Source organism: Melanotaenia boesemani, chromosome 18, assembly GCF_017639745.1.
Source record: "Melanotaenia boesemani isolate fMelBoe1 chromosome 18, fMelBoe1.pri, whole genome shotgun sequence".
Classification (NCBI taxonomy): Eukaryota; Metazoa; Chordata; class Actinopteri; order Atheriniformes; family Melanotaeniidae; genus Melanotaenia; species Melanotaenia boesemani.
In genome coordinates, this window is record NC_055699.1 from 20,722,021 (window position 1) to 20,744,968 (window position 22,948).

At 39.8% G+C, this 22,948-nt stretch overlaps 1 protein-coding gene across 1 annotated transcript in view; it reads right to left on the reverse strand.

Moving 5' to 3' along the window:
• Positions 1 to 22,948, reverse strand: part of LOC121628557 (retinal-specific phospholipid-transporting ATPase ABCA4-like) — a 38,143-nt gene that overhangs the window by 6,267 nt on the left and 8,928 nt on the right. The window contains exons 8-41 of the mRNA XM_041967635.1: positions 21,964 to 22,053; positions 18,146 to 18,380; positions 16,986 to 17,125; positions 14,903 to 15,019; positions 14,308 to 14,505; positions 11,796 to 12,001; positions 11,537 to 11,713; positions 11,218 to 11,440; positions 10,592 to 10,813; positions 9,358 to 9,562; positions 9,196 to 9,273; positions 8,896 to 9,099; positions 8,339 to 8,516; positions 8,134 to 8,265; positions 7,907 to 8,046; positions 7,673 to 7,810; positions 7,416 to 7,594; positions 6,880 to 6,982; positions 6,506 to 6,711; positions 6,257 to 6,311; positions 5,999 to 6,079; positions 5,090 to 5,247; positions 4,709 to 4,833; positions 4,469 to 4,567; positions 4,191 to 4,380; positions 4,012 to 4,106; positions 3,838 to 3,870; positions 3,535 to 3,640; positions 3,354 to 3,428; positions 2,684 to 2,853; positions 2,297 to 2,474; positions 2,068 to 2,183; positions 1,207 to 1,354; positions 995 to 1,118 (exon numbers count right to left, since the gene is read on the reverse strand). Coding sequence (XP_041823569.1) covers positions 995 to 1,118; positions 1,207 to 1,354; positions 2,068 to 2,183; positions 2,297 to 2,474; positions 2,684 to 2,853; positions 3,354 to 3,428; positions 3,535 to 3,640; positions 3,838 to 3,870; positions 4,012 to 4,106; positions 4,191 to 4,380; positions 4,469 to 4,567; positions 4,709 to 4,833; positions 5,090 to 5,247; positions 5,999 to 6,079; positions 6,257 to 6,311; positions 6,506 to 6,711; positions 6,880 to 6,982; positions 7,416 to 7,594; positions 7,673 to 7,810; positions 7,907 to 8,046; positions 8,134 to 8,265; positions 8,339 to 8,516; positions 8,896 to 9,099; positions 9,196 to 9,273; positions 9,358 to 9,562; positions 10,592 to 10,813; positions 11,218 to 11,440; positions 11,537 to 11,713; positions 11,796 to 12,001; positions 14,308 to 14,505; positions 14,903 to 15,019; positions 16,986 to 17,125; positions 18,146 to 18,380; positions 21,964 to 22,053 — 4,924 coding nt within the window. The remainder of the gene's footprint in view (positions 1 to 994; positions 1,119 to 1,206; positions 1,355 to 2,067; positions 2,184 to 2,296; positions 2,475 to 2,683; positions 2,854 to 3,353; positions 3,429 to 3,534; positions 3,641 to 3,837; positions 3,871 to 4,011; positions 4,107 to 4,190; positions 4,381 to 4,468; positions 4,568 to 4,708; positions 4,834 to 5,089; positions 5,248 to 5,998; positions 6,080 to 6,256; positions 6,312 to 6,505; positions 6,712 to 6,879; positions 6,983 to 7,415; positions 7,595 to 7,672; positions 7,811 to 7,906; positions 8,047 to 8,133; positions 8,266 to 8,338; positions 8,517 to 8,895; positions 9,100 to 9,195; positions 9,274 to 9,357; positions 9,563 to 10,591; positions 10,814 to 11,217; positions 11,441 to 11,536; positions 11,714 to 11,795; positions 12,002 to 14,307; positions 14,506 to 14,902; positions 15,020 to 16,985; positions 17,126 to 18,145; positions 18,381 to 21,963; positions 22,054 to 22,948) is intronic.

Below are 22,948 nucleotides of genomic sequence, written 5' to 3' on the forward strand. Positions count from 1 at the left end.
TCATGGAAATGATCTAGGTGACTTCAGGGTTCCTCTTTAATTCATCAAAAACAGAAGGACAGTGGAGCCAAGGATTTTAAGAAAAGACATCCAGCAAAGGATCTTGTGAGCCTTTCACTGGGACCAAAAGGAGCTGAGTCCCATCATGTCAGAGTTTGCAGCAATCACTTAGTTTAAGGTTTGTAAATCACTTTACTTCAGTTGGTTACACTCTGTCTCTCTGTTAGCTTCTGCTATTTTGTGGCTATAATTAAAGTTCATGGTATGATAAAAGTTGTAGCTGTTTCTTGTTTTACTAGTCAGGATTGCAGTTGCTAAGCAAGAAGCTGGCATGCAAGTTGATCTAATTTTAGCTTGTGTCTTTCTGAGGAAGAGGATGAAGTGTGCATTCACACCAAGATAGCCTGCTAGACTCGGTACGATTGGGGGCATCAATTCAGTTGGGGGTTGCAACATTCAGCTGGTCCAAATTTGCTCTCACACTGCACTTTCGCAAACAAACCAACAAGACATTTTAATAACATTTCCCCATCCTTGCCAGAGGCAACACTGCATCAACAGTTACTAAAGAACAATACAAAACAAACAATGAAAAAAAATTGTTCATCTATTGGTTATAACAGCACATCTTCTGTTTCCACCACATTCAAAACATGGAGCTGCAACAGATCCTTGCGGTCTTGGGTTGACTATATTTCTATCAGTGTTTTTCCACGTCTCACTAGAAGAATTTTCTCCCAGCTATTGTCCAACACGGGTCAGTGTTTTTGTTGTGTTTACCCACAATGGCTTTTGCGTTGTATTCTGCTTCCTGCATTTGGTTAAACTGAAGTGGGCAGAGACTTAACTTAACTGTAGGTAGACCTGAATTTGCTTCTTTGATCTGCATTAGAGTCCATTTGCACATGGTTTATTTGACCACCACTTTCTTCACTAAAATATCATGAACCAGCAACAGTTACCTGACTGAATATAAGTGTGATTCTGTTCCTACCAAATCGAGCGTAGATATCAGTCACAGCCTGGTTCATGGCCATGTCGATGAGACCTCGGCCCAGGCAGTAATGAGGAAAGATGAGCAGAGCTGCCTTTAACACCTGATTCAGTCTGTACAAAGCCTGGACAGCAACCCAACAAACACAATGAGTGTGAGGTAAAACAGACTGAAAACAGAAGTAAAGAAAAAGAAATTTCCGCCAGACTTACTGTGGTGCTCTCAAACAGGTCCAGGATGAAGGTAATGGCGCTGCTGTTGATGCCGATGAAGAGATTGATGCATGACAGAGAGACATAGGCTGTGCTGGGGATGCTGAAGATGTAGGACATGGGGTACATCATGGGTGTTACAGACCAGCTAGGAGAACGGAAGATCAACAAGATGCTCCGTCAAGTCAATGCCAAATGTAAAGCTTCACCTAAAAGACATCCTGTTAGATTTGATTGTTTTGGTAATCACATGTGGAATTCACCTATACATTAACAAAATGTAGAAGATATTAAACTTAATTTTTAGTTGTAATTTTGGATAACGTATCTAAAAAGGTTTTTTTTTTTCTTTGTAAATATATTTTCTATATTTATTTAATTATATTAGTCATTTAAACCTATGATTTTTAGATATTTTCATATATTTCACACTATTTTATATTTTAAAAAATGCTATATAATAAAACTGATGACTTGTAATAATGTCCTTTATTTGAGATTAGCTTTAATGTAAATTGCTTTTGTTAACATTATGAAACCATTTTGAAGAGACAAAATGTAAATGTTTACATCGCGTTATTAAAAACTAATGAAGCAAATGAATATGGGTGCAAAACAACAAAGTACATAAGACTTTTCATATCACTATAACTGACCACTACTGAAAGTGTAGAAAAAAAACTGTTTAGTTTTATATACTTGACTATAGTTTATATTGTGACATTTAATAACAGCACGCACATTTGTATATAAACTTTACTCTTTAAGGCTATTTCTAAATAATCCATTTGTGACAGATGTAATTTAGTTTTATTTGGTGTCAACATGTGTAGTTAAAGCAGTAAAGTAATGACAACTTACCCATAAAGCATAAGCAGGGCGATAAGTGGCTGCAGGTTGGTGGGTGAGGTGTAGCATTTCTTATCAAAGAACATGAAGATTTTCACTACCATGGCTGCACTGATGGAGTAATTCACCTGCAGAGAGTCACAGTAAACACCCACTTCTGTTAAAGCTGACCTCTTAAGGTCCAGATCAGACTGATACACTTCAAACTAGCATGCTCAACAAGATAAGATGTCCACTGTACCATGTCCCATAGGAAGTTGGCCATCCAATAAACCAGTGGACTGACACCACTGACGAACTGCAGGTGTTTGGCCTGAGTGACTCTCTCCTGGATGAGATAGAGGACAAAGCTGGCTGGGACAAAGGACATGGCAAATATGACACATATGGCCACCACTGCATCCACTGATGTGGTGAGACTGGAGAAAGAAAGGAGAAACAGAGTTTTTATCAGCTTTAGTCAAAGAAATCTCAGGTATTTGTTGTTTTTCCACAAATTACTTATTTTTTGATACTACTAAAGGAAATATCACAGATTGGATAACTGAAAATACCACAGCACACACTTAGGATGCAAAAAAAAGCAGTACGGTATGATAAAAGGATTATCTAGCTGATAGTAACTCACACAGTGATCTCAGAGAGCTGCTCTTTGGTGAGATTCAGAGGATGGTTGATCGCAGTGATTCCATATCGATCCAAATTAGCTCCTTTAGGCAGGTTTGCCCGGAGAATGGCGTTGTTGGCTACATTCATAAAAGATACCATGGCATGCCAGCCCTTATTGTTATACCACACCTGTAAAAATAAAATAAAATAAAACACTTTGACAACTGATGATTTGTAATATTGCAGGTGCTTTATACATCTGATAGTGATAGTCCAAAGTATTAATATCAGAAGTGTTATACTTTGGACTATCACTACCTCATGCACATACATACTTGCACATATTTATCTAGGCTGCACATGCTAACTGGGCTCTTTAGTGTTTACTGTTATTTTTATTTAAAAATTTTGCTGTTTATATTCTATTGTATTTAGCTTATATTCTATTTATATTTAGCCTATATTTCTATTTTTTTTTCATGTCTTATTTTATTTCACTTATTGCCCTCCTTCTTATGGCTCAAACCGGGACCTCAGTTCTAATTTCGTACCATAAACATGTAAATGTGAGCTGGAATGACAATAAAGTTCCTTGAATCCTTGAATCCTTGAATCCTTGAATCCTTGAATCAACTACCTCATTTATGATCAAATTTCACATCCAGAAGACAAGCTCTTCCTGGACTGACCTTGACATTGTTTGGAGTCTCCATGTACCTGAGGAATGTCCCTACATCCTTCAAGGTTTGTTTGCAATGTTGGCCCTAAAATTAAACATGTAAAGGGTTTGTTACTAACTATTTCACAGACTGTGCTAAAACAGAGGATGTAAGCAAAGAAAACACACAATGCTTTGTTTGAAAGCCTCACCCCAGTAACATTGAGAAGTCGTCCAAGCTGAGCTGCTAAATCCTGGATGGTATTTGGTTGTACTCCTAAAACAGGAAGCTGTCCTCCCACTGATATACCTCCATACCTGGACACCACAGGGAGAACACGCTCTTTTTTTGTAGCTCTAACTGTACTACACTGTTACAACCATTAGAGAGCGAACTACACCAGTATATGTGTTCACGTCCTTCCATGAACTATACCTAGAAATGAGTGTGAAATAAATATTTGAAGGTGAATTTAATCCTCCAGTGTTTAACTAAAATCGATGTTGGAAATTACCTTTGTTCATTGACCCAATATTTGCTTTTCAAGCTGTAGAAAGATAAGACAAGAGATTAATTTTTTTCTCATATTGCAGTGCAATACTACAAGCAGTACCGATTATGCATTTTATCAAAATTTATTTCTGTCTTTTGCATTTTTCATTTGAACTGTGAACTAAAAAACCATTACCTGGTTCTAATTAGAGTGGGGTAGGTTTTCACCAGGTAGTCAGAGATGTTCCTACCAGTCAGGTCCATCAGAACATCTCCTGTTGACTGGATCCTCTGATGAGCAAAATAACAGAGTACATTTTAAATCAGCTGCAGTAGATCTAAGACAAGTGAAGAAGCAAAAGAGAGTGAACCAACCTGTGGAGGTGGCAGGCCTCCAGCCCCTTCAGGACAAACGGGGAGCATGGTGAGTTTCTTGGGCATGCTGCACTGACATGTTGGAGATGGTCTAAAGGAGTCCCACTGAGTGCTCTCCAGCATTTCTATCAAAGCAGGGTTCACCAAAGGCATCTCCCACTCTGTGGTGATGTTGTTACATGGGAAATCTCTGGCAGAGAAGAAAATAAACAATTAAACTATTAAACTATTACAGAGGACCAAAGAAAATTAAATATATAACTGTAAAGGTAATTTACTCCAGTGGTTCATCCACCATGCAACGAGTCCCAAAACCAGGCTTGTCCAGCAGCACCTCAGCAAAGTATCTCATCTGAGCATCCATGGGACGCTCATTGCTGCAATTGATAGATTACAACACAGAATTACAAAAATGTTCATTTACTCTATTTCATTTTAACTTATTGTAGCCATTTAGGGCATTTTTTTTTAAATACAATCTTATTAAAGAGCAAAGTCTCTTTAATGCTGAAGCCCACCTAAAGAAGGTGTACTGTCGCCCGTACATCCAGGGAGTGAGAGTTAGGCTGGGATACTCTCCAAAAGGTGGGACAATGAGAGTAAACATCAGTGCCAGAAAGACAAAGCTGGCTGGGAGCATGATCTACCGAAGACACAAACATAAGTGTGATATAAAAACCAGCAAAAAGTTAAACACATACTGGAGGCCTGTGGGGGACAAAAATATACAGATTCCTTTTGTTTAATTTAAGAAATTTAAAAGAAAGGAGTAAAATAGATAATTTGACAACCAACCCTAAACTTTAAATGTATATTTAATGCAAATCCTATGATGTTAACAATATAAAAGGCCGTAAAACTATTTATATTGATGATGTGAAATACCACAGGAAGATTACCTGGGCTATAAAGTCTTTGTAGGAGCGTGTGGCATGGTGTAGCCTCTTGATCAGCAGAGCAAAGAACTGTTTGATGATCAGACAGAGGCCTCGGACCTGGTAGGACCCCCTGCCGGCACTACCCTCAGAGTTATCACATGGGCCCTGGCCATTAGATGCTGGAAGACAAACCCAAATCAAGTTAGCATAAATTAGCTTACATCAGTGGTGTAGAAGGGAAAAAAAGGGAAAGCCAGCCAGCTGCTTAAGCGCCTGGACTTCTTAAAAGTACTTTTGAAGAATTCTTTAGGTTTTGGGGGTGAAGTAATCCTCTTCATGTGATACTGGCTCCAATTATACTGTGGATCTAAATATAAACTAGTCTTGTTATAGGTAAAATTGCTTAGTACAAAGAGGGAAAGCAGAAGCCAACAGTTAGCTTGGTACAAAGGGAAACAAAATCCATCTCATTTGAATTAAACCTAAATTAGTCATTTGTGTGTAACGTTTGTATCTTATTCTTTTGTTTTATTTTTAGTAGCTGTTTTAAGTTTGCGAATCTAGGTAATAGCAGTCAGAATGATGTTTGTTGAATGCTAGCAGTAGTCACAACTGTTAGCTGAGCGCTAGTAGCAGTAGTTTGAACTGTTGGCTGAAAGATAGCAGTAGCTGTCAGCATTCTGCTGTTAGCTTAAAATTAGCAGCAGTAGTCAAAATTTAGCTGTTAGCTGAAAGCTAGTAGTTGTCAGAATTTAGCAGTTAGCTGAAAATTAGCAGCAGTAGAGTTTTGCCATTAGCTGAAGGTTAGCCACACTAATCAGAGTTTTGCTATTAGACAAAATTTAGTTGTACTAGTCAGAGTTTAGTTGTTAGCTGAAAGTTAGCAGCAGCAGTTAGAGCTGTTAGCGGTAGGCTGAAAGCCATTGTCACCTTGTCCTGCTTCCACATCAACAGACACTCTGTTGAATCCACAGAGACTAGCTCGAGAAAGCTGTTGCAATGATTTTTTATCTGAGAGGGTTGAAGAACAGATATGAAGGACATAACACACATGATACATGATTACAGGTAGATGGAAAAAAGAAGGCTACAAGAGCTACAACATCACCACATTCAGACACAATAAATAGGATGAGAATAGAAAGTTATAAGGCAGATGTAAATTTGTTTTTTCTTTTTTTAATGTACCTTGAATACATTTCTTGTTGGATGTTTTTCCATCTGCAGTAACTTTTAGAAAGATCTGTAAGAAAACAGATTATTCTATAATTGTAAAACTGACAGACCAATACTTTCTTTCTTTTACGCTTTATATCAAATTTCCTTTAAATTATATTTTATCTCCACAGGCAACACTGTGTTTATGTTAAATAAGCCCCTACAACTGTAGATTTCTTTTTAAAATAATCAATTTCTTAAGGTTTTATCACTGCATACCTCTTCCAAAGATGTGTCAGACACTCCAAAGCTGCTGAGGCCGATGTCCAAGAGGGTTTCCTCCAACTCTCTGAAGAGGCTGGCATAGGCCCGTGGCTGAAAGTTATGATTCGGGAGCAGGAAAGTGAGCTCCTGGCCAATGGCTTCAATGAGACGAGCCTGTGGAACATGGTGGTGGACCAAGGCTGTGATGCTCTCCATGTTACCTGTAGATGGAAGAATGTGATTTTATGGTATTTCAACCATGGCTCTACAGTATTAAGCAGACTGAGAATACAGTATTTTTAGAAGCTACCAGGTACAGAATATTAAGTAAACTTGATGTAAACACTGAGACTAATTGCCAGAATAATGGAGGTGGCCATGACTATTACCATCCATCTGTCTGTCCGGAGGTTGGCTCTCTTCCTGGTCTGCTTTAAACTTTGAACACTTTGAGCATATACAGGAACAGTCCTGTGTGCAGTCACAGCCAGTCTGTAAATGGCAGCACAAAGCAGTTTATGATCCTATCCATGTCTTTTATCGCTGCATTAGTTTTACAAGTTTTTTTTCAAATAGCGAAAAAAAAATGTAAACATCTGTTTATAAAAAAATATACCATGTTCCACTTGTGTTGTTATGGAGTACACCATGCATGTTTTGTATAGGAATTATTCCCCCCTGAGGTGACTCTTTGAAGACATTTTTAATAGGCTGTCCAGCACCCTTTAGTATGCTGAGTTTATAAAAGTAACCAATCAAAACCTGAAGCACACTTCACCCAAAATGTATTTGTGCACTTTCACTTAGACAAAAAATCTGGCGGTAATCTACCTTTAACCCTTTCTGTGCTGAATAAATTCTAAAATTAAGAAAAGTAAATAAGTAAAAAAATAAGAAAAAAGTATTCATCCTCATAGAGCCATACCTTGGGAGTGTCAGGTTTCATTTGGCGTACAAGAGTCAGGTAGAAGCCAGCACCAAAACAGTTCTTGAGGAAGATTGGGGAACCGCAGCAGTAGAGGCGACCCTGTGAGATGATGGCCACCCGGTCACTCAGTAGGTCAGCCTCGTCCATGTGGTGGGTGGACATAATCACTGTACGCCCTGCAAAAATCGAAAGTAATTAATTTTATCCCTGAAGGTAAAAAAGGCCTTTTCCAGAACTAGTACTGTCAACATTACCGGCGCGGTATTTAAGCAGCAGGTCCCAGATTGAGCGTCTGGAGTAGGGGTCCACCCCAGAGGTGGGCTCATCCAGGATCACCACCTTGGCACCACCAACAAAAGCCAGTGCAACTGATAACTTCCTCTGCATGCCCCCTGGATTAGTGCATCATACGTTTGTTACATTGTGTGTGTGGTTTGCAGAATAATGAAGATCAGTACATTTCTTAATGCACCTGCTTCCCAACAGACCTGAGAGGTTCTGGACCAGTTCGCCTCTCTTGTGAGGAAGACCCAGATCCTGCAGCATGTTCTCCACCTCTTCCTCAGCCTCGGCTATGGGGCGACCTTTTAGTAGTGAGTAGAAGAGGATGTGCTCTGCAACAGTCATACTAGGGAGGAATGGGACAAAGTTAAGTGTCCAATGTTAACCCCCCCCCCCCAAACCTCTTTAGGTTAATTGTGGAGGAGTTACATACTGCTGAAAGAGGATGTTGTGTTGAGGACACATTCCTAAAGACTGACGAATGCTGTCCATGTCTGTGCGGATGTCCCTGCCATAGATGACGGCTGTCCCAGAGGTGGGAGGGAACATTCCTGTCAGGATAGACCTGGTAGGAACAGAAAATAGACTTCAATGTTAAGCACTGAGCATACATAAGCGCTGGTGTCAATACGACATACATGGTGGTGGTTTTTCCAGCTCCGTTGTGGCCCAGAAAGGCAGTAATCTGGCTTTCGTAAAAGCTGATGCTAAGGCCGTCAACCGCTGGGGTGTAGCAGCTCCCAAACATCTTCACCAGGTTCTTGATACAAACTCCCTTCACTAGATCTGTTGGCTCAGGCTCAAAGAATGTGTGCTCTGTGGATGATGAAAACAAGTCTGCTTCAGTCTGGAAATCTGCTTTCAGAAAGTAGCAGAAATTTAGTTTTTTCTTTTTTAAGTTTTTGCAAAAAGCAAAGCAAATATCAAATCATGAGACTGGACTGCTACACAGCACAACAAAAAAAAGTTTCCATCACTGATTAACTGAGCATGAAGCACAAAGATAAACAGTGCGTTCTCATATGCTAGCAAGTGCAAACACACAAACAAGGACACCAAGTTCCCACACAATGAAGCTTGACTGTGATGGAAAACATCTAGAACAAGAGAGTGCTGAGAGAAGGTGTGGCCTTGGATTGAAGTTCTTTGACCAAGTTCAGCCTCGATATTAGCGCACAACAAGCAACTAGCATACCATCATTATCCTGGTTTTCCTCAGGCTCAGCTTGGTTTTCCTTCCCCAGCATCTCACGCTGATCCTGGTGTTCACACGAAGGGATGTCCTCTATCGTCTTCTCTTGCTCCTGATTTTCCTCCACGGCTTTTTTCTGCTGCTCTCCTTGTTCTTTGTTTGCCAAACTGTCAAAGCCTTTTTTATCCAACTCCAACCTGTCAGTCCCTTTGAGAAATGGAGTTTAAATCAGTGTGTCAAATATCTAACTGTCCACTACAGTGTTATTAGTTTTACCTGATAAATGTGAAGTAGTAAATGTACCTGAAGCTGGAGCCACACTGTTGAGCCAATAACAGGGAAGTAACGGGAAGTAAAAAGGACGACCAATTCCATACTGTCCTGTGATGATAATAAAATACGATGAATTAACACCTTTTTTAAAATTATATAAACAGATCCTTTATTAATTTCCAACACGCTGACCAGGGAAGACATTGTCCAGGTACCAGGCCAGAACTGCATACAACACAGTGTCCAGGCCCATCATGCAGATTGAGGTGAGGAAGGAGAACTCATCTCCCTCCAAGGGGCTGGTCTGGATATTGTCCCACTGTAGACCCATACCCTGCTCCTCGTATCGTGATAGATACTCAGTCCCAAATCCAAATGCCACTTGGGACAACAGACTCTGGTAAAATAAATAAATGAATATAATCAGGGTTGTTATAACAATAATGGGCAGCCTTTCAAACATCTGGAAAGTTGGAGATAATTTGTTAAGTTGGGGAATATATTTACTTCATATTTGGACATTGTGGAGTTGCCCAGGGTTTGATACTGGGTCCAAAACTTTTAAAATTATTTATATAGATGTTGTTGTGATATGGCTCTTGTGATATGACATAAGGTATTAGCTATATTAAACTTATATTATTTGCAGATGACACCATTATTTTTTGTTCTGGGGGAAATTTAAAGGAATTAATGGATACGGTCACTTTGGAATTATGCAAAAAAAAAAAAAGGAAAAAAAAGGCTGGACAGAAATAAATTATCTTTAAATATAAACAAGACTAATATTATGTAATTTGGGAACCACAAAAGGAACATAGCTATTCAGATATGTATTGACGAGGAAGTGATTGAAATAGTTCATGAAAATAAGTTTCTTGGCATAATAATACGTGATTAAATAAGCTGGAAATCTCATATTAAACATGTGCATAACATGTTTTTTTAGACATTTTAAAATTTACAGATTTATTGGTGTTATCGCTATATATTGTACTTTTTTGTATATGCATGTGTCTTTGTTTGAGTATGTATATCTGGAAATGTACATTTGTGAATATGTATTTGTAAATTTGTATAGATTTTGGGTAGTTTACTGGGTTCAAATGAATAGACATTTATAGCCAAGGATAGGGGGCTAATTTAATCAGGAAGTAATAATAATTGTTTATCAGTTGTGGGGAAGAGGTAGGAGTAAATAATCCTACTCCTTATGTATGTTGTTAAGTATTACTACTTTTTGTTTTAGTTTTGTTTTCTTACTGCTTTGCTATTTACATTATTTAATTTTGTTGTCTTAACATGTTCAGAATAAAGCATTCATTCATTCATTCATTCATTCATTCATTCATTCATTCACTTATTCATTCATCTGTAATCTTCCAGTTTTTTCATGTTTCGGATGGTGGGAGAAGGAGACACCCACCACCAGGATCTTCATGTCCTTGGTGATGTGGTCTTGCCAGGCGAAGCAGAAGATGTGCGGAAGATAAAGGGTAAAGTAAACGATCCCGCAGCAGGCCGCAGCCAGGTTGGCCTGATTGAAAAAGACACTCAGGAGGAAGCATTGCATGATGGTTGCCGTGGTGAAGGTCAGCAGAAAGAGGAAGAGGATGAAGGGGTTGCTGTAGTTCAATACCCTCCCTCCCTGAGGATGTTGAAGAAAGACAGAAGAGTTCAAACCTGCTCTGAACACGAAAACAAGATGTTTTGTGAAATTTTGCTGAATGAAATTCTATAATTAATTCCAGTGTGAACGCACATCTTTTATGGAATTTCACAGGAAACCGAGTTGGGATGCAATTTGGAAGATTTCATATTGAATGCTGTTTTGCACAAAACCTCCACAAGAGGTCGCCCCTCACCTTACTGATAATGTCAATACCTCCTGTCTGAGGTGTTGGTTAATCACTGACAAGCACATTCCTGCTAATCCTGCAGGTGACATAATTCTCATGATGTCATAGTATCTACAGTTCTTCAGTCAATGATTTATAGGCTGAATGTGCTGTTATCAGCAATGATTAACAGTAAAATAAAACCTTTTCTCACCATAATGATGGCTGTCAGGAGGGCTGTGCTGGTACCCATCATGATAAAGCTGTCGATAAACCAGGTGGACCAAATGACACCATTTGTGACCCCCATGGCTTTCAGGGTCTCCTTCAAGCGGAGTTCTTTCTCTAAAACGATACTCTTCACAATCATGGACACAGAGTAGACCCAGGCCAGGACCATGAAGATGGGGAAGCAGCGGTTCAAAGTCAGCATGAAGCTGGGGGAAGGAATAGAGAACGACTCATTACTGACAAATGGAACCAGGACTGTTGTAAGAATCAGTGGAACAATTAATGATTATGTTTTCACTCACAGATCATCCACATAACAGGGGTAAGGCATCTGTTGGAGGTAAACACCCAGAGGCCACTCCTTTCCCGTCTGGGTCTTGATGATACCGTGGTCAATGATGTCCTGAAGGTAAGCAAAGCCGCCCCAAACATATCGGAGGTCATCCAAAGGATCAGCCCTGGGGCCTGGATCCCAGTACCTAGCAAACACACATATGTTTATCCTTGGTTTGCTCCATCATTGTACTAAAAGTCTCATTTCAACCTGAGGTCAGTGCCAACCTGTCTTTGACTTTATTAGTGCGCTCTACGACGTCAATATCCATACGGATCTTAAACTTGACATGAGGCGGGACATCGGTGGTCCAAGAGTGCATGTTGACAAAGACAAGACCCGCCCAGAACTTTCCATCCTCCAGCAGGTTCAAGGCCCGGTGAGTGACGGCATCCTCATTAGGCAAAGCCATGAATTTATCAAGGATCACGCACTGTGAGAGGAGGATGAACAAGAGACAGCACATCTTACTTTAGCATGATAGTATGCTAACATTTGCTATGTAGGACTAAAGAGAAAGAAGTCATTCAAATTTCAATAAGATTTCTAACATCTGCAGTTCACTCTAAGTTGCTGTGACAACCTTTTAATTGATGCAGGAAAAAATTAAAGTCATTCCACCCATCAGAGATATCTTGGATTAAATGAACCTCAAATATAAGAATTTCATGACAAACTGTGGAAGACTGCCTGTCCTCTGGGCTCAAAAGGTGAAAGGCCCAGAAATACCAAGGCTGTACTGGAGTCTAAAGGACTCTCACACATTTCACACACTTACAGAAAGTGTTGTCTTTTCCTTTAAAAGCATGTCTGATGTAGCTATTCACTCCTTGAACCAAAGGAATCTAAACAGCTATTAACCCTCTAGAATGTGGAGAATCCTTCCCAAACCCAGAACATGCTTAAATGTAATGCAAACACAGTCATACTATCAAAAAAAAAAAAAAAAAAAAAAAAGACATGCAATAAATGGTTTATATCTAAAAGACAGAAGCTTTCACCTATACGAACAGTGCAACCCTACTGGGTGGTGCGACATGCATGCCATCAACATAAGCCATCCAACCATTAAACTCTGGGTCATTGTTGTGTATTTATAAAGGATAGTGGATGGAGTGACAGCTGTATCTAATCTGACTCAGCCTTTCCCACCCTCCCTCTGCTGTAAGCTTCAAGTTGGACAAAAACAAAGACCCAACCTTCTCCTCAGGTATCCCTGCCTCTCATCATAGTTAGCCTCTGCAGAGAAAAGAACAGTTCATACACTGTTTCAAATTATTTGGCCTCCATTAATGTGGCAGGCTCTCATCAACAGACAGTGAGTAAAAAAAAAAGAGAGTAGACGGTCGGTTTGCAATGCTTCGTCATTCCCACTATATCTGGACAGGGGAGGGGACAAATTGCAGAGCCAAAGAACAGTTTGTACGAATCCTCTCATCTCATCAAGAGTGGTGCTGAGTGCAGAGTGCTTCACCAACCAGGACAAGTGACAGAGTCTGAGCTTAAATGGGCTATTTCATGAATAAGCCTGTCTTAGAATTTGGCATTTCAAGTGAAATCAAATTAAGTGGTTCACATTCTTCCTGTTAAAGACTAAAAATGCTTGCAATGAATGGCTTGGGCTAACTCTCAGACTATAATTACACTCAAAAGCTGAGAAGTGAAACACATTTATTCTCAACAGAACATAGAAAACATATCAAATGATGAAAAACATGAGCTCACCTTAAATGTACAGTAAATAAAATTCAGACCGGTCAACATGAAGCTGGAAAAGTAAATGTGGCACTAAAAATAAACAGCTGGAGGGACATGTTAAAGTTAATCAGGTTCATTTTCATCAGGTCAGTAACATGATTGGGTATAAAAAAGAGAGCACCTTGGAGAGGCAGAGTCTCTCAGAAGTAGATTTGCTGTGACATCCACAAAGGCAGATTAAAGCTGTGTCATGCAAACAAGAACCTAAATGTGAACATGGTACATAAACGTGACTGTGGGAATCACACAAACACCCCAAACCAGAAAAAAGAGCTGTTGTTTTCTGTATCGAAATCTGTCAAAATGTTTATTTCACAACAAAAAACACACATATCAAACTAATACGATATGAGAAACTCCAGTGAACTCATTATAAAAAGTATGTTTAAATGGGAATTGACTGTCAGATATCTGCCTGCATTTCCCACAAAACTGTCCTGATAATGACCTCCACTTTAGTCAGTTACTGCTTTGGGTTGTCACATTTCTCTCTCTGCTCATGAGGTTACACATTAACAACCTCTCTGCATAACCCAACTCAAACAGCTCTCCTTGCCACTCTGAAAAAAATGGGGCTAATGAACTGGAAATAAAAAAAATTTAAAAATAAAAAACACTGACATCACAAAGTGGAAAACTTACTCTTGCAGGTGCACAAATATGTTCCTTCATCCGCAGAGCAGCTAAAGTTTCCACCTCCTCTGTCGTTCTGTGTCACTTCTCTTGTAAATACAATTTGAATAAAATTTCTTCAGAGGATACCGTTATTTACTGACCAGGTAGCCAAGCACTAGCCACGAGCATGGTTCCTTTTTTTTTTAGTTATTTTTGAGTTTGTTAATGGTTGAAATTTCAAAGATTAGATTTTTTTTAAGCTATCTTTAGGTTTATGCCTTTTAGAAATCAGGTGAATTTTCACTGTAAATTCACAAGCTGGTGCTCATGAAGGGGGAAGGAGGACAGCTGTCCCACAGTACTCACATCTCCATATTGATTGAGCATCCGTATGACCCTGTCAGTGAGGTTGAAGATGTCTCGCCAGTCAAAATTCGGCATGTCGTCTGGTCGGTCTTCCGATGGGCCGTTGTGCAGGAAGTTGAGGATGTGTTTGGAGGAGAACGGTGCGTTTTCTAGACTTCTGTCAATAAAATCCATCACGGATGGATTGGAGATGGTGTCCTGAAGCAAAAGGAAGAATAACTCATTTTTTGTAAAGAATTTGTTGCTTGGATACTTAAACTAAAACTGAAATATTCCATATTCTAATGTCTATTTAGAGAAAGATAACTGGTGGAAGCATTAGGATAAGAGACAAAAAGATTGTTTGTGTGACATGATAAGGAGGGGATGAGACAGAAAGATGGATACATGGAAAATGGAAAGAGATGGTATATTATGGTAAGATAACCCATCATGATGAAGCAGGAAGTTCCTGAGACCTCTGCAAAATGAGCCAGGAAAAAGCTCAGGATAAAATAACATCATTTATCAGCTCATTCAAAGGGGCAATAGCAACATCAACATCATAGATCATCATCTGCCCTATGCCCCTCATCAGATGTCCAATCTGTCCTACCCGGATCATCTTGACTTGGACTCCATCTTGGAAAAAATGCCAGATCTGAGGAGCCACCTCCTCCCAGGCCTTCCCCATCCTCCTTAGTCTCTCCAGCTCCTCGAACGTTGTGTTTGCCTGTAGCAAAGAAATAAGGGAACACATGCAACAAAAGTAGAACAAAAATTTACACCAAATCCACATGTGTACACAAACATCCAACAAACACACAGTCACAGACCTCCTTTTCTCCTGCTACATACCATTCCCACATTAAAATCTGTGAAAACAGGCTATGCAAAGACAACACACACATTCTCACACAAAGCATTCCCGCGGGTCTTTTACAGATAACCAGCGACGAATGCACTCAATGCCAGATCGTCAAATATTTACTGCACGCTTATCGTTCAAACCCTGCATGTGTACAGTGCTTTGTGAGCCGCTCAGTCGACCCAAGGTTGGCTACTCCAGCATTCAGCCATGTGCAGTGGAGAATGAAAGCACTCAGGAGTACACCCAATTAAACGCCTTCCTCTTGTGTGTGTCTGATTTTGGGTGACAATGGGGACAAAGGAGCTGGGGTGACAATGGAGGCCGTTGGTGACGAGTGGCTGAATGGATTCAGTGAATCCCAGGGAGGTTCCCACAAGTGAGAGCTTCCTCATTCCACAACACAGTTTCAAGCAGCAGGATGGAGCAGGAATCAGGTTTCCTCAAAGAAGCAGGAGCTGTGTTGTGTTTGGGTGTTCATATAGACATGATGCTCCAAAACAGACCAGCTCATCTAGAATCTAGTTAATATGCATCACAGATGTCAAGATACTAAAATATAAAGATATGCTTTAGTCATTAAAGCAGAAACAGAGAAGAGCCTAAAAACTAAAGACTCTGCTTCCATTCTGGTCTTTGGGGAATTTGGGGAATAGCAAGGACACCAGAACAAATTGTAAACAACAAAAAACAAGGAAAAGAATAAAGAGAAGAAAAAAAACTGTACAACTGAAGCTGAAAAACCTGACAATCAGTGGCTACACCTGTAAAGAAGCTTAACAGAAACATCTTACAGCCTCTGTGAGGAAACAAAGCAGACTATATTCAGGAGTACCTATAAGAGCATTCTCCCCCCTGAAGAACATTGCCCATCTCTGACCATCTTTCCTGCAGCTAAAGCCTTTATTCAAGCTTTCATCACACCCATATTCAACTACTGCAACAGCCCCCTGTAAGTTTCATCACATAAAACAGGGTTCATCAACTCTAGAGTGTCAACACTGAGTAAAATACATATTACTTTATGTGTCATGTCCCACCCATGGGACGTCTGGTACCAACATGTAACATTGTTGTGCCTGTTTGTAAGTGAATGAAGTAAATGAAATGTGAGTGAGAGACACTGGGCTTTCGATAGCTCACATAAAACATGACACACCCAGAGCTTCTCGAAAGACGCTGATGAGAATGCAACAACTGGAGCCTGTAGAGGTGATGTTTTAAGTCTTGTAAAGTCAAAGAGGTCATTAAAGGTTGGTCATGAGGAAAAAAACAGACACACAACTCTGTATGTTTCTGGTCTGTTAGGACAAGCTCTGGTGCTGGTGTGACACCAGAAAAGCCATGGCGCCAGCAGGCTGCGTAACAGCCAAAGCAGTCGGTCAGCTTGTGTTCCTCCATTGGGACCAAGCCATCCATGACTGCTGCCCCCCTTCAGGGGCTTCAACCAGAACTTATCTACATCTGGATACAAAGGGCTGAATGTGACATGGGGAAGCTGATCCCCCTGCTTGGGGGGCGAAATTCATTGTTCCCTGCATCAGATTTGTGTGCTTGAAAGAAAAACAAAGATATGGATGTTGTTGGGTGGTAGAAAGGATCCATGGGTGTTCATCTGTGATCTCATATTTATTTAGATGTAATTCAAAAATTTATTTAACTTTTTAAGTTCAACAAGCTGATTTTATATAACTTTTCTTAAAGTGATTAGCAAAGATGAATATGATTTATGTTAGAAGGTTTTGACATGCTTGGGCTGAAGTTTGACTCCTACATATGGGTAAACAACAATATAAAAAGAAAGAAATAAATCATCTGGTGTGTTGCTTACATTTCGTATGATCTTCCTGACGGCTGGTGAGTCTGGAGCATAGAGGATCCGGCCCATCAGCATTGGCTTGACAGAGTTCCACACGATCCTGGTGGCGGGGTTGGACTCCAGTTCTTTCATCAGATCATTGCAGAAAGGAGCTGAAAGGAAACATTTATAGTTAAATCGCTGTTGCAGTAAAGTCCAGTAAGATTATTTAACATTTAATCAGACAGATCAAGCCAAACTGTGAGAAAATGGCACATTTTCTTGTTCACCTCAACACATTGTGGAAACATGAAGTCAAATAATTGACATTATCACTTCACTTTTATTGTCATGATTTTTGTACAGCATTGCTTCAGTGTTAACTTTAACTGTAAAATTTTTCAAGTGAGCAAATGCTGCAAAATCCCTGGCTGAAGCGATATATCTCACATTAGTCAAATCAATCAAAACAGAAACTACCACTTTTGTGATATGAAGAATGCTTTAAAATTGCTTTAATTCCTCAGTTAGTCCATTCCACAGCTTCCCCTCACAAGCTGAGATAAAAAACTTTTCAGTCAAGGAGTGATTTTTTTTATTGCCTTTTACATAGTTTTTTCAATCTGAAATTGAATCGGATCAGTCAATTGTCCTGTTTTTATATTTGAAGAAAACTGAATTTGTATGATATTTGCAACCTATCCAGCATGTGCCTCTCACTACTGGGATGGATGGATGGATGGATGGATGGATGGATGGATGGATGGATGGATGGATGGATGGATGATGGATGATGGATGATGGATGATGGATGGATGGATGGATGGATGGATGGATGGATGGATGGATGGATGGATGGTAACCCAGACCAATACTAAAACACCCTTAATCATATACCATCCCAGTTTATAAATTTCTTTAAGTATTATTCTAGGATTTTGGATCATTTAAGGGAGAGAAACAAGCCTACACGTAGTGATTTAGTGTTCACCAATTAAATTCATCTTTATACATGTGGCACCAGTCATGTCTATGCACTTTACAGACATAATCAACTTAAGCTAGTTTCCCAGCTTCTTACATTGGCACAATTTTATTATCATTATTAATTTGATAATTATAAGGAATACTCAACCAATCTTGCCTTTGGTTTAAACAACTTGCTCTAACATAATAACATGTGATCAACTCACTGGTGCTGTTGTCATATGAGTAGTCTCCTTCGGACCTGCCGCTGCCGATCCCCAGAAAGGCTTTGTAGTTATTATCCTCGTACCAGTTAAAGGAGGTGACTCGGGAGAAAGCCCCCTCAGTGTAGCCACATATCAGGTTCGAGGCTGCAGTCATCACTTGCCTGAAGGACAGATTTTTCTGGAAGAGAGGTCTCATGACCTGAAGAAAGTCCCTGGAGTTACTCCTGTGGAGGAACTGGGAAAAGATGAGCTCAAGTTAGAAAAAGATGAAAATAAGATCTAATGTTGGGTGACAACATTAGATAAAATTAAACTAATCAACTACAAGAAGCCTTTTGAGAAGTTGCCAGGTTGAGAAGTGAGAAATATTATATAAATTTTTATTACATGTTATGTACACTTTATTAGATTTATTTATTATATCATAGTGCTAGGTTAGGGTGTCAGGATTGGGTATAAAAAGACCATTCACCCAAGACTTGGTTGTTCCAAGCAGGGATTACTTACAACTAACAAAGCCTGTATTCACGTGATGTCACATAATAATAAAAATACATTTTATTTATAGGTGTCTTTCAGGACCTTTAAGGTTACGTACAAAATAAGATTAAAATACAGGGAATATATAAAGATGCATCCACCTTCATTAGTTGTGCATAACTTGAGGTGGTGGCCATACCAGCTCATTGTAGACCGGAGTGTTTGACCAGATGTGTTATTGATTTCTGAAAAATGCCTGCTTGTGTTGTTTTTGGCTGTACCAGGTTACTTCAGGATTTATTCTGAAGTCACAAAAAAGAGAGCAAGCCAAAGATTTTATGAAAAGACGTAGAGAAGTGGCTCGTGAACTTTTTGTTGTGATCAAAAAGAACACAGTCAAATCAAGCCAAAGTTTGCACTGATCACCTGGGTAAAGGTTTTTACATCATAAACTTTTTTTTGTTTTGTTTTTCACAACAGTGATGAAAACAGACCAGCAACCAAAACAAAAAAGGAAAGAAAAGACACAAATATATGCCAAGACATACAGTATCCTGTCCTGGTCTGGACCAGGTAATGGTCAAGTAATGTTAATGGTGTAGACGGGTAATGGAGATAGACCACAGTGTGTTGTTCTGAAAGTATGAAGCCACTTGGAAAATTCTCTTCTTGAGCACAATAAAAGTCAGTTGATTATCTCAAAAATAACCTACTCAACCATCATAACTAGCAGTTGTTTTACTAAAGCAGCGTCAGTAGTGTCCAGGGATCACTAAATCTGTACCTCTTGGGCCACATCCTGCAGGTTTTCAATGTCTCCCTGCTCCAACACACCTCTGACTCAAATTAAATGGATCCAACAGCCTATGCAGTTTGGTCTAATGACTCATTAATTTCAGTGAAGTGTGTTGGAGCTGGGTCACATTGAAAACCTGCAGGACACTGACCCCTGGTCTAGTCAAATGCTGAACTTGCGTCAAATAAAGTAACGTGCAGAGCTTCCTGGTTTAATAAGGCTCACACTACAGCAGAGGAGTTAATACTTTGCCACTGATATGGTTCTTAATTATAATAATGAAGTAGAAGCCAATAAACTAAAGACTTTCTCTGCCAAACAAAACATTTTTGTAGTGCATTTCATTAAGTGTTGGAGCGCACATGGTTGTGACAGGACGGGGGGCCTTGACATTTTTGTTGTCAATGAAAAGGGGGCCCTGCGGGAATAAGTTTGGGAACCACTTCACTAGGATGAGATCTACTCGAGTCATACCCTGCGACAGGCCATGAAGATCCAAAGTGACCCAAACCACCGAGGACACTCCCTGTTCACAAACTTCCTGTTCTAGCACGCTCAGAGTCATGAAAACCCAGACAAACAGACTCAAACACAGTTTCTTTCCCCTGGCAGTGCAGAGACTGCTAGAGGAAACATTAATATATAATATAATATATTCATTTTATATGCACATGGCTGCTCTAGCACATAGTTCATTGTATATATGTACAGGGTGTGCAGAATTATTTTTTAGTTTTAGTATCTTAGGAGGATATCTGTGTGTGCAGGTGACTATTACTGTGCATAATTATTAGGCAACTTAACAAAAACCAAATATATACCCATTTCACTTATTTATTTTCACCAGGGAAACCAATATAACAACTCAAAATTTACAAATATACATTTCTGGCATTCAAAAACAAAACAAAAACAAATCAGTGACCAATATAACCACCTTTCTTTGCGAGGACACTCAAAAGCCTGCCATCCATAGATTCTGTCAGTGTCTTGATCTGTTCACGATCAACATTGCGTGCAGCAGCAACCACAGCCTCCCAGACACTGCTCAGAGAGGTGTACTGTTTTCCCTCCCTGTAGATCTCACATTTGATGAGGGACCACAGGTTCTCTATGGGGTTAAGATCAGGTGAACAAGGAGGCCATGTCATTGTTTTTTCTTCTTTTAGACCTTTTCTGGCCAGCCACGCAGTGGAGTACTTGGATGCGTGTGATGGAGCATTGTCCTGCATGAAAATCATGTTTTTCTTGAACGATGCTGACCTCTTCCTGTACCACTGCTTGAAGAAGGTGTCTTCCAGAAACTGGCAGTAGGACTGGGAGTTGAGCTTGACTCCATCCTCAACCCGAAAAGGTCCCACAAGCTCATCTTTGATGATACCAGCCCATACCAGTACCCCACCTCCACCTTGCTGGCGTCTGAGTCGGAGTGGAGCTCTCTGCCCTGTACTGATCCAGCCACGGGCCCATCCATCTGGCCCATCAAGACTAACTCTCATTTTATCAGTCCATAAAATCTTAGAAAAATCAGTCTTATGATATTTCTTGGCCCAGTCTTGACGTTTTATCTTGTGTGTCTTGTTCAGTGGTGGTCGTTTTTCAGCCTTCCTTACCTTGGCCATGTCCCTGAGTATTGCACACCTTGTGCTTCTTGGCACTCCAGTGATGTTGCAGCTCTGAAATATGGCAAAACTGGTGGCCAATGGCATCTTGGCAGCTTCACGCTTGATTTTCCTCAGTTCATGGGCAGTTATTTTGTGCCTTGTTTTTTCAACACGCTTCTTGTGACCCTGTTGACTATTTTGAATGAAACGTTTGATTGTTCGATGATCACTGATGCTGGAGATTGCTGCTAAACACAGTTTTGTTGCATCCAACTGTACGATTACTATAAAGGTTCTATTTTATTCAAACAGCATGTCCTACATAATCCCATTTAATCAGGATATAAGTCTGAACAGCCATTGGCTGCTTCTACTTGACCTTCAGATGGTTTCTGATTTAAGGGAAAAGAAATGACTAAGTTGTTTTAAATGTTCACCTTCCTTCTGACAGAGACAACTGTCTCGCCAACAGGATGTCCGACTGTTAGCTACAATTAATGTCCCAGGGAAACACTAACCACAAATATCACAGTGTTTGATAATCAGACTTGGTCCAAAGTTCCTACACATCCTGATTTTTATGCAGCACATGGAGCTAGCAATTGCTAACTTAGAAAAGACATTTCTGTAATGAAAATAAAAATGTGTGCAGATTTAAATAAGGAGATTATTTAATCAGCAGCTATTGTGTTAGCCTTTAGCTCTGCTAGCTCCTCCTGTCTCTGTTGTTTCTGTTAGATGGTCCCTTAATAATGACTTATCTGTTTGAGGATAAATAGAAAATCCATCCATCCTCTCTGAATTTAGCCTTCCTAAGAGACCCCTCCCATCACCACCACTGCTGTCTGTTTACGTAAAAATTCAGGCAGGAGGAAGCAACTGTTTCCTGATAGCCAAAAATAGGAAAGAGTGAACTTTTAAATGGGGCTGCCTCTCACCTCTCGCAGTTTGTCTGAAAGGGCAGAGACGACCCGGACCCAGATGTGAATGTCGATGCCATTGGAGTAATTGTCCAAGACACGAGGAAGCTGAAGAAAAACACAAAGCAGATTTAATTAGTACTTGGTCATCTTTCAGCTGCTATGAGAAAGCGTCTCATCTTCGATACATAATGTGAAAAATTTACACGTCCTTAAAAACAGCCTTGATGCTGTTACTAAATCATTTCATATGGAGACATCAGGAGATACAATCCTTTATTCAAGAGTTTCCAGAAAGCTCACAATGGGCTAAAGGTTGAGGAAACATCAGAAACATCCTTCCTGTTCCACATCTATATCTGCAGCCTGAGAACGGTGTAAATAACACATGACAAGATGCTAGGCGCACTGAGCCCTCATGGCAGAGCTCCATGAGATTGTGTTGGATGAGGGTGAGGAAGAAGGCAGCTTCTGTTGTCGTCTGTCTCATCGTGGCTTATGTTTACTCTCAGTGATTGCTAAAAACAGCAGCTTCTACTCTAAGCTAATAATAGAAAAAGGTCAAGTCGGTGCTCAGCTAATGCTTTACAGGTTGTTGACATGACCTTTTTTAATCTTTTAATTTAACCCCCAGCTGGTAATTTATTCTCTTTTTTTAAAAAATTACCATCAAAGTTTTTTGAATGCGTGGCTTTGGTAAACAAACAGCTATTTTTAAATGCTGGGGTTTTTTTCTTTCTTTCTTTTCAAGTGGAAAATAATGGCTTGTTTATGAGTTTCCCTGAGAGCCATCTGTTCCACCCTGTGAGTCATAACAGTGTTAAAACAACACAAACAGCTGTTTATCTATTGTGTTGACAAGATTTAATCATCATCTACATCTGATTGTAAGTTTTGGAACGGATATGAATTGAAAACAGCATGCAAACTGGAAGCTGGATAAATGTTCTGCAGGAATTTGAGCTAATCTTACAGCTCATTTTGGTGTAAAGGGAGAAAAAAC